At 43.3% G+C, this 11,525-nt stretch overlaps 1 protein-coding gene across 1 annotated transcript in view; it reads left to right on the top strand.

The window, feature by feature from the left end:
* Positions 1 to 5,544: 5,544 nt before the first annotated feature.
* Positions 5,545 to 11,525, top strand: part of cftr (CF transmembrane conductance regulator) — a gene marked incomplete at both ends in the record, with an annotated part of 28,090 nt that continues 22,109 nt past the window's right edge. The window contains 5 exons of the mRNA XM_084450939.1: positions 5,545 to 5,597; positions 6,314 to 6,424; positions 8,336 to 8,447; positions 10,400 to 10,615; positions 11,175 to 11,264. Of these exons, the coding sequence (XP_084307065.1) occupies positions 5,545 to 5,597; positions 6,314 to 6,424; positions 8,336 to 8,447; positions 10,400 to 10,615; positions 11,175 to 11,264 (582 nt within the window). The remainder of the gene's footprint in view (positions 5,598 to 6,313; positions 6,425 to 8,335; positions 8,448 to 10,399; positions 10,616 to 11,174; positions 11,265 to 11,525) is intronic.

Genomic DNA, 11,525 nt, shown 5'->3' with positions numbered 1-11,525 from the left:
CAAATAAATGCATCAAAATAAAATACATAATACTGGTGCCAGAAAATGTATCAAGAAGGTTATCTTGTAAAATATGTATTTTTATTTTAAAAACACAGGAAAATATTTTTTTGTCCTCAATATGAACAGTTTATTATTATTATTACTGACGCCTTATGTTATCATACTTTTCAAGACCCATTTTACACTGTTGGTGTTACACTGTCCTGTTGTAAGTAGTCACATGACAACATTACTAATATCAAAAGCTATTGGTTCAAGTTTTAACCGATGGTAGGTGGTTTGCACACTGTACCTTTTAATTTGGGGCAAAAGGCCCCCGTGGGTGAGGGGGGGGGGCTTTTCCCCAAGAGTGGGGTAATAGGCCCCCTTAACAATTTTTTTGTTTTTGTACTATAACATAAATTGTATCTACTGTCCCAACATATTACTCTTATAAACAACAGATGAATCTGTATTTTACCCTGGCGAAGACGGACAGGAGCACTTGGTTGGCCCCCAGGCGCGTCCCCATGCACGCTGCCTATTGTCTGTTGCCCTGGAGGGCACCCATTTCCAGTAGGGGGCACTCTTACCTCTGATCTTAGGAACAAATTGCCTTTGCGTGGGCAATGATATAGGTTTTCTATGAATTAGGATTGGTTTAAATAGTTAAGTGTTGAATTCAACTTCGACTACTGGTCACTAAAAATCTGCAACTGACAACTTGAAACTAATTTCCTTCCTTGACAGAGCCTAAAGTCTAAAACTTATCCGCGTAAAGTCCTCACTGCGACATCCAACGTATGACCTTTACTTTACTTGTACTCCATACAATTCTTTCTTTTTTTTGAGTCTGAACTCTTTCAATTTGTTGGTTATAGAATTGTGTATGGTCCAAAATAATGTAGGCTCTGTCATCACAATGGTCCGCTAGAGACAAGTTGACTACGTTGATTTAGGAAGCCTATACTGGCAGACAGTGGAACACATGGTTTGATTGACAAATAATGAGCCTACTGTATACTCAGACTTCACTTTGAATATTTTGTCTATTTGTTTTGCCTTATTTGCAACTGAAACACACATTGGCCCAAAGGGTACACCCAACTGTCTGTCCCATAACATCCTGCATTTGCATTTGAGGCCTCCACAGATTGCAGTACATTTACAGTACACACTCTCTCTCTCTCTCTCTCTCTCTCTCTCTCTCTCTCTCTCTCTCTCTCTCTCTCTCTCTCTCTCTCTCTCCCCCCCACACACACACACACACACACTGACTGACATTATCTGACAAATGAAGGAGAAGCCTCATTGCAAAGGCTAAGCTAAAATTCATTACTCCATCATCATGCTCTAATTGAACAATTGTGTAGTGGAGGATACTATAGGTTATATCAATTTCTTTAGTCACTACAGCTCTATTGACAATGAATGGAGAGAATTTTTCTCTCCCGAGCATAAGTCCAAAAAGTGTACTGCGGTGAATGGCAATGGGGGGGGTTATATATTACACTTCTGTTAATGGCCTGTCACTTGGGTGTGTGTTAGATTGTAACCTATATAGTATGTAGAAGATTTTGTTAGTGGCAGGGAACTAGTATTGAAGTACAGAATATACTGATACTCTATGGATCTGTAGGGGATGATTAATATGTGTTGTGACCGTTTTAGCAAATCCAAGAACAATCTTACCATTGTTGTTCACCTGTTTACAAATTAAACTATGTTTAATGTCCTCACCACAGTAATTAACTTAATGCAATACAACATTGTGCACTACTTTTGGAATCCTATGGTGGCTAGAAATATTTGTAACATATGCACAGACCCTTACACCATCAACAGCTTTCACTACCCTACAGTACGTTAAATGCAATTATTGTAAGTCGCTTTGGATAAAAGTGTCTGCTAAATGACTGTAATGTAATGTAAGGTGTAAATCTGGCTCTGAGATGTTCTGTATGGTCAAGTCTGATCCCTTATAATGTGGTCTTCAATTACCTCTTCACACAATCATCACCCCTCTGACCAACTGGCAAGCACACATTTGTGGGCGTCATGGATCTGGGGGCAACACATCCATGGCGGATGTCTTTTTAAGGAGAGGTCACGGCTAATGTAAACCGTTTTTTGGGAGTTTAGTTTATAGAAACATCAGTTGTACAGAATATAGGTATGTATTGGTGTCTGAAATGAAACAAACACCAAAGGAGGGTACATCAGTCACCATCAACGCATTTATCCTACAAGAGAAGATTTAGTAACCATCAATCGTTTCCTTGCAGTACATGAAAGGTTTGCTTCGCCTCAATACTCAATTGCCCTGGGATCTTTTCTGTGTAATTGGAGATTATTTAGATATCGCAAAAAAATAAATAAATATATATATATATATAAAATAAAGACCCCCCAACAGCTTACCCCAAATAGTTGTTTGACATATATCAATAAAATATCAGAATAATGTCATCACAACATGTTATTGTCTGACGGTGCAGGGCGAGAGGTAATATTTTCAGTGTTGTGTGTTCGTTTGTTCAGTGGTTTGTTAGCAGGATTACACAGACAATTTTTCATGAAAAAGAGGGATGTAGCATGGTCCAACTTGGAACCCATTCAATTTTTGGGTGGATCCAAATCACAGGGTGGATCCACATGCCGCCCAAACATGACCTGCCAATCACCTCCATTCATTTTTTGGACTTAGCGAAAAAATCTCTCCATTCATTGTCAATGGGGGGTATTCAAAAGGCCATATCTGGACATGGGAAGGTCACAGAGACCCAGGGTTTGGACTGGCTCTCGACCTAACAAATGCAACAATATCAAACGTGTCCTGCTCTCACGCTCGTGCACGCAGACAGAGTTACGAAATGCATTCACGGGCGGAGGTCTGTGCTCTCTGAGCACCATTTCTAGTTATTATTTTCCAACACAGTAAAACTAGTACTTTTCAAATGTTAATATATATTACTCTGTGTATGATCAGAGTTTGGTCTGTGTGAATAGTGCTTCAATTTGATTACAGTAATAATGTTGGCACATGGTGGGTAAAAGGAGTACTTTTTAGTTCTGTCAGTCTGTAAAAACACCAGAGGCTGTTGTACTGTGCTGCTTATCAGATGTGTGATGTCATTGCAAACAATAGCCCCTTCAACTTCTGGGGCATGGGGTCTGAAAAATGTAATCTGATCCACCATTGGTCCTCAAAAGGGGTATATTAACTCTAGAAAAAATTAAATGTAGTCACCAAAGTCATTACATCGTCACACCAAATACACTCTATCATACAAATACATTCTTATATTAATTAATGAATTATCATCATGCATAGACTGTAACATAGTCATCTATCAGTATCAGCACATACAGTATACTGTATCTCAACTGTTCTTGAGTAAATCATTTGTACCAACCCAGAGTAGGTGATCCTTTTATTTTGCATAAGTCATGATTCTGATCGAAACCTGTATAACTAGTGAGAAGCCTTTATTTGGCTAAAAAGTGTCCTTGACATTGCCCCTGACTAAGAGTTAAGTGTATCTCACAAACGGTTGAATGTCTTTGCAGCCACCACTCACACACGCACACACACACACATGCACACACAACACACACACACACTGACACTGGGGAAAGGCTAAATCCACGGTTTGGTATCACAATATCAGGATGCACACAGTACTATAATGCCAGAGCTTAAGTCCACATACACACACACACACACACACATACGTATACACACAGACCACGGTCACACACACACGCGAGCACACACACACACACAGTTTTATTTTGCATAAGTCATGATTCTGATTGAAACCTGTTGAAAGGCCTTTATTTGGCTAAAAAGTGCCCCGGTAAAAAGTACAGTACAATGATTTGTCTAAACGTATACTACATAACCACAGACATTGCCCCTAAGAGTTAAGTGTATCTCACAAACAGTTGAATGTCTTTGCAGCCACCACCCACACACACAGCCACACACACGCATACACACACATACACACACACATGCACACACAACACATGCAGACACTGGGAAAAGGCTAAATCCAAGGTTTGGTATCACAATATCAGGATGCACACAGTACTATAATGCCAGAGCTTAAGCTTAAGTCCACATACACACACACACACACACACACATACATATACACACAGACCACAGTCACACACACACGTGAGCACACACACAGCCACACAGACCAAGGCATAGACACACAAAAAACTGTCCTTGTATCACTACTCCCCCCTGACCAATCTACCTGGGTGGGGGTCAGGTCTGGAGCACACACTCACACACACACACACACACACACACACACACACACACACTCACAGACACACACACACACACTCACAGACACACACACACACACACACACCCGCCCACACACTCTCACACACACGCACACACAGACACAGCCCCTGGGGGGGGCAAATTTGCATAATATGCAAATTAGGGTAGAGTGCCCTATTGCTCCATCATCATTCTCTAAATGAACAGGGGTGTAGTGGAGGATACTAGGCTATACCCACTTCTTTAGTCACTACACCCCTATGACTGAACTGGCGGCCTCTTCCCAAACCAATATTTGCTGAAGAGATTTGCCACCCGAAAGAAGTGAATTAATGTGACAAATGCTCTATTGTTATAACAACCAATCTGGTTACTGTAAAGAATATACAATGTGTGGAGTCATTCATGGTTGGCTAAGGCAAGTTGTTATTGTGAGTTAATAGTGATCCCTGTTTAGGGACTTCGGTGGGTTTCCACAATCTGTGTTCCATAATGGAATGTCTTGACATTGTCATCCTCCCTAAAACTGTAACCTGAATCCGATAGAAAGTTTCAAGTTCATTCAGACAAAAATTCAGTAGGATAGTTGCTCTCTCTGCAACTTCGTTGTTCGGGCGTTACAGCAGCAGTGACACAAGAGGTAGGCCTACTTAATAGAGAATAAAGTCAATATAGGCGACATTGCACAGTGCACATAGTATAATAACATTAATAAACACGTGAAGCAAACGAATTATATATATGAAACAAATATTTGTATTAATCATCCTATTAGCCTACAGCTATAGTCTACTAGACAGGGGAGGGGATTTCTCGGAAGCTTGCCTGCTGAAGCAGTGCCACTAAGATCCAGTAGTTTATGTCTTTGCAAATTGTGTTGCCACAATATGCGACCCGTGTCATTTCTTGCGGAGGCTTGTCAGTATGGAAATGACGTGGGAACTTCGGCGAGGCCATAAAGGATTCTCTCCCAAACCTCTGCGCTCTCACTGTCAGTCGGACTGGAGGCGCAGACAAGACAACTCGCGGTTTACGCTCACACTGAGCCACTGGGGTGTGAACAGAGCACGGTGTAATTTAGTTGCCACCGCTTTGACTTGGGAAGAGCCTGCGAGTGACATCACCACGCCTTTACAATAGACTCAAGGTGGATAGCTACCCGGCGGTCATCCTCGCAAAAGGGAAAGCGTGAGGGACACCAAATGTGAGCGACCGAGTCACAGGTGCAGTGAAATCAAACTGGCGGCGCGTTTAGGATGCAGAAGTCACCGGTGGAAGATGCAAACTTCCTCTCCCGATTTTTTTTCTGGTAAGAAATACATTTTTTAAACCAGGGTTTGGGCTCTTGGAAGCGTAAAGGCATTCGGAGACATCGGGGCGCAGTTGCGCATTTGGAGAAAGCGCGTTTGAAGTCTAGTCAGGTGCACCGTATTGGACGAGCATTCTCCAGAAATTGTAGGCTAAACATTATATGTTAATAACGACCTCAATACTACGTTTACATTCGAAGGGAAATCCCAACTTTGCCAAGGACCATGTCCTGTTTGCTTCCAAAGGAAATTACACTATTCCATTGCGCTCCCACTGCACGTCACGTTCTGAATGTCTTGCGAACATAATGATATCTTTGTATGAAATACCATCGATACCGATGCATCCATCTTCTCCCGTGTGTATAATACATCCAACACAAAACAGTATAATGCGCACAGCAGCACACATTCAAACATACGGTAGTATATATACGCACAGGGATTATATGGGAGGAAGTGTAGCATCCTGTTCCAAAATGTAGCCTATTGAATATATCCAGCATTAGCAATCAAACCGTTATAAAGAAACGGGAAAAATGCGTGCGTCTTTTTTTTGATGACCCTTTCAATCAGCGCTTGCTGATATGGTTTAAATGTTTGAAACATTGAAATTATATTGATGTAGCCTACTGTATGTAGCCTAAATGTACAGCACAGACCTCAGTGGATGTGGCAGGGATGGGCAACCAACTGAAGTATGCTCTGTTTGCAGGTGGACATCACCATTGTTGAGGAAGGGCTTCAAAAAGAAGTTGGAGTTGGCAGATGTTTACAAGGCACCTTCGTATGACCTGGCTGACAACCTCTCAGAGAGACTAGAAAGGTTTGTATTTGACAAAAACGGTACCTTATAGCCAACATGTCTGGTTAAATTTGCATTTTCAACATCAATAATGTCACTTCTATTTATCTCTGTATTTCTCAACATTTACAACTTCACATGTGTGCCTCATCTTGAATAGACTACATTTGATTCTGTTTAACAGTTCTTTCCCTTGAAGAAAATTCTGCAGTTTGATGATGATGATGATGATGATGATGAGGAGGAGGAGGAGGAGGAGGAGGATGTGGATAGTTGTGATGCAGCAGAAACAGTTCTTGAATAGTCTTTCTTTAGATTTGTCTGTCCCTTCTTACAAACTGTCCTTGTGAGTGGAGTGAGGTCGGCTTTTCTCTCTGCCCTTCAATGTTATTTAATGTTGAATTTATTTTATTTAAAATAAAAAATAATTTACTCCAATGGTTAGCCCGTAGACCTGCCCCGTGATTCGGATCCACTCCAAAATTTTATGGGTTCTTAGTTGGACCATGTTACACGCTTACACCGGGTTTCATGAAAATCAATTTAGTAGTTTTTGCTAAACCTAAACAGTCAATTTGGTAAAACCTGCTAACAGTCAGACAAACAAACAAACGAACAAGCAAACAAAAACACGCCTCCAAAAGCATTAGCCTACCTCTCGCCCTGCGCTATCGCTGGGGCAGAGGTAAATATAGGATGGCATTTGAAGGTGGCCAGGCATAAATGTTGACATGATGTCCCAAACACACACTGAGCAAATAGTAATGGGGCTATGTGGTTCCTCTCTCTCTCTCTGCCTCTCCTTCTCTCTCTCTCCCTCTCTCTCTCTCTCTCTCTCTCTCTCTCTCTCTCTCTCTCTCTCTCTCTCTCTTTCAAGAGCTCTATAGAATACTATCGTCAGAACTGAGTAGAATGCTTTCTTTCCAGAATTCTCTAGAAACCTTCCTTCACTTTAACTCTGTCTCCTTGACCTGTCTTTTTCCCACTGTGTCTGTCTCCTTCTCTCTTCAAACGTCCCCCTCCCTCTGTCTCCACCTCTTCCCTCTCCCCTCCATTCCTCTCTCCTCTGCCCCCCCTTGTAAGAGTGAGTAAATGTCACACCTTTGAAGGATTTCGGAAAGAGAAAAAAAAAGGGGGAAGATCTTAGAACACCCGTTAAATGCCACCTATGTTTTTGCCCCTGAAACGACACAAACACAGTGTGCCACATGCTGGTCCTGCTGCAGGGGCCCCTATTGGGTGAGAGGCAGGGGCCACGTCACGGTAACCGATGCCAACCGATGCTAAACCGGCGTAAAAGTCGACCTTTGAAAGGGCCAGATGCCCGCAGGGTGATGAATGATCGGGGGAAATACTGAAGCCTGCTGGGAATTTGAACTTTACCTTTGATTAGCAGAATAGGGATGGCTGCTTCACTGTCTCGTACTCGTACTATTTTTTCTGTCATTTTTTGGGTCCTGCTCTCTCTCTCCCTCCCTTTTTCTCTACCCCCCCCCCCTCTCTCTCTCTCTCTATCTCTCTCTCCCCCTCTCTCCCTATCCCCCTCTCTCTCCTTCTCCCTCACTCTCTTCCACTCTCTCTCTCTCTCTCTCTCTCTCTCTCTTTCCCTATCCCCCTCTCTCTTTCTCCCTCTCTCTCTCTCTCTCTCTCTCTCTCTCACCCTCTTTCTCCCTCTCTCACTCATTGGTTCTTCCAGCCTTCTCACCGTCCCCAGCCCTCCCCACAATTTGTTGGATAAGTCAGCCAAATCACCCAGGTTATTAAGGAGTCACCCTGCTGCTTTACTGTAACTGTTAGCCAACCTGTCTGAGTTATTTAACAGTAGGTGTATTCTCTTCTTACTGTTATTGTAATTAATGGTCTTCTTCTTTGGTTCCTGGTAATGTTTTCTGCCTGTGTTTTGAAACTCTTCTTCGTTGGTTCCTGGTATAGAGAATGGGACCGAGAAGTTGCATCGTCCAATAAGAAGCCTCGGCTCATGCGTGCACTTGCTCGCTGTTTCCTCTGGCCTTTCCTGTTTTATGGAGTCCTGTTGTACTTTGGGGTAAGTCTTTGGGATGGTCATTTGGGGAGATGCTTATAAGTCAAGTATGCCAGGTCTGGTTCCCTCCTAGCACAAATACACCAAATTTGAGTACAGAACAAATCATAGTCTGTTTGCATGAACTATGTTCAAGCTGTGCTGGAACAAAAGCATGCACACTCAACTGTGGCTTAGATCAGGTCCTGGTCCAGGTTGGTATACTATTCAGGGTTATACCCGGTATGCCGCCCTGCCAGGGACCATTCATTGCACCATAGACTTTTTTAACTCGGTCTAGAGACAATATTATTTTGTTACCCCTGTGAAGACATTTTTGAAAGATTAAGCCTTTTCTCTGAGGTGCCTATAGTTGTAGCCCTCCACCTTTTATATAAAACACTTTTTGCACTTAAATAGCACATATCCACCGATGTCCACAAGCCTGGCATGGCAACCCTGATCATGTGATCTCTCAGCACAGAAACAGCATGTGAGATCACGTGATTAGGGTCGCGAAGCCAGGCTTGTGGATACCATAATACCTGAGTGGATAATGGATATCGGTGGATATGTGCTATTTAAGTGCAAAGTGTTTCTTTTCATATAAAAGGTAGGGGCCTACAACTGTAGCCACCTCGGAGAAAAGGCTTTAATCTTTTGAAAAATGTCTTAATCTCAGTAAGTAATGAAATAATACTGACTGTAGATGCAGTAATGTAGACCGATTGAAAAAAGTCTGGCACAATGAATGGTCCCCGGCAGGGATATACCGGGTATAGTCCTGAATAGTATACCCACCTGGACCAGGGCTATCTTGGACCAGAGTTAGTCATTCCTGGCATGTCCAAACATGTCCTCAACAAGATACTGCCCACATACAATACCACCATCACCACCTCAACATCCCCATGCAAGATGGATTTTAAAGGTGCAGTATGCGGTTTGTGATTTCCTGTTAGAGTTAGGAAAAAATTGAATAGATGTATTTTTATATTTATTACAGTCCTGCGACTTTCACAGATTGTGGATTTATTTCATTTTAGTGTCAGAAAACGTTATGTATTGATTCCTGTCGGAATTTAGTAAGAAATTGCAAAAAATACAACAAAAAGTTCTTCTGAGCCAAACCGCAAACTGCACTTTTAAATCAAGTTTTTGATCTGACAAATATCCACCTTGAATTGTGATGTCCCCACATCAACCTACTTCATGTCACCACATTACTTAATGTCACCACATTAAAACAGACGTCTGGGCCATGTAGAATTCATATGGCGACAATCCTTATAACCCTATCATAATTCCTTATATAACTGTAAACGTGAGTGAACCAGAGGCATGAGCCATGTGACGACATGTCGCCAGTCATTGAGAACACAGCGCCGTGCCTCTGGACTGGTAGGTGGTACATGCTAGTGAATTAGCTAATTAAATAAGTGTTTCAGTGGTGAGGTGGGGTGGCTCCATGCTAGAGTATAGAGCCTTCTAGAAGCATCTGGCACTAAGGTGTTGGTATCACAGGTATCCTGTGTGCGTGGCTCTTGGGGGGCGGAGCTGGCTGGTGACATAACCTCACGTGATTCACCGTGGCGATAAAGGAATGTTGATGCATTGTTGAAAAATTGAATGACTTTGAACTCAATTTATCCTCAATTGGATGCTTCTTGCGTCACTGTTCAGCATGTTAGAAATGAGACGCATAGTAAAACACTTTAGGCACTGTGTCAGCCTACAAACTTTGCAAACATCCTGTCATTCATTCATTCATTCATTCATTCATTTATTCATTCATTCATTCATTCATTCATTCATTCATTCATTCATTCATTCATTCCAATACATACAAATGCCTCTCACATCCTCCTTCTCTTTCTCTTTTCCTCTCTCTCTCTCTCGCACACACATACTTAAGGTACATAACAAACCTTTCTACCTCCATCCCCCCCCCCCCCTCTTTCTCTTTACCCCCCCAGGAGGCCTCCAAGTCGGTGCAGCCTCAGCTCCTGGGTCGCATCATCGCCTCGTTCGACCCGTTCCACGCCCCGGAGCGCGAGCAGGGGTACTACCTGGCGCTGGGCCTCTGCCTGCTCTTCACCCTGCGCCTCCTCCTGCTCCAGCCCGCCATCTTCGGCCTGCACCACCTGGGCATGCAGATCCGCATCGCGCTCTTCAGCCTCATCTACAAGAAGGTGAGTGTGTGTGTGTGTGTGTGTGTTGGGAGGGTGTTTTGAACGGTGAGTGTGCATGTTTCTTTACGTGCTATGGGAGGTGGGGGGGGTTAGTGTGTGTATGTGTGTGTGTGTGTGTGTGTGTGTGTGTGTGTGTGTGTGTGTATGGGCGTGCACATTCTTCGATGTGTGTGAGCGAGGGAATTCTTGGGTGCACGTGCATAGTCACGTTTTTCTGTATGCGAAAGTGTGTAAGTGATCATGTACAGTAAGTGATAAACAATGACAATATGTTTTTCTTCATCAGTAATGAGCACGCCAAAACTCATAGATCGGACCATGTCTACTTGTATCTGCAGTATGGCATTAAACACTAAGAACAAATGGCATTTCTGAAAGTTCGGAACGCCCCCCCCCCCCCCTTCCCCCCCATCCCCTTGTAAATCACCGCACACTGGTGTGAGAGGTTGGGACATGTACAGTATCACACCCACTGTGACCCCCCCCCCATCCCACACACACCACACACACACACCGCTGCTCTGATGCCACTCTGACCTTTGACCCTTTGATCTTCCAGACTCTGAAGCTGTCCAGCCGGGTGCTGGACAAGATTAGCACGGGGCAGCTGGTCTGCCTGATGTCAGCCCACCTCAACAAGCTGGACGAGGTAAGAACACGTTCCAGAGAATGGAGAACTATGTTCTAGGTTCTCACTCACTCACTCACTCACTCACTCACTCACTCACTCACTCACTCACTCACTCACTCATTCACTCACTCACTCACTCACTCACTCACTCACTCACTCACTCACTCACTCACTCACTCACTCACTCACTCACTGCCAACTCCATAGCGCTCGTTGACCCACAGGGCAGCATAGAGACACCACTATTCAGAAAGAGCTTACTCCAATGGATGGTAAATG

This window comes from Borostomias antarcticus (genome assembly GCF_949987555.1).
Source record: "Borostomias antarcticus genome assembly, chromosome: 16".
In the NCBI taxonomy this organism is placed as follows: domain Eukaryota; kingdom Metazoa; phylum Chordata; class Actinopteri; order Stomiiformes; family Stomiidae; genus Borostomias; species Borostomias antarcticus.
Note: the sequence above shows the minus strand (reverse complement) of the source record. Positions and strands in the feature narration are given on the sequence as shown.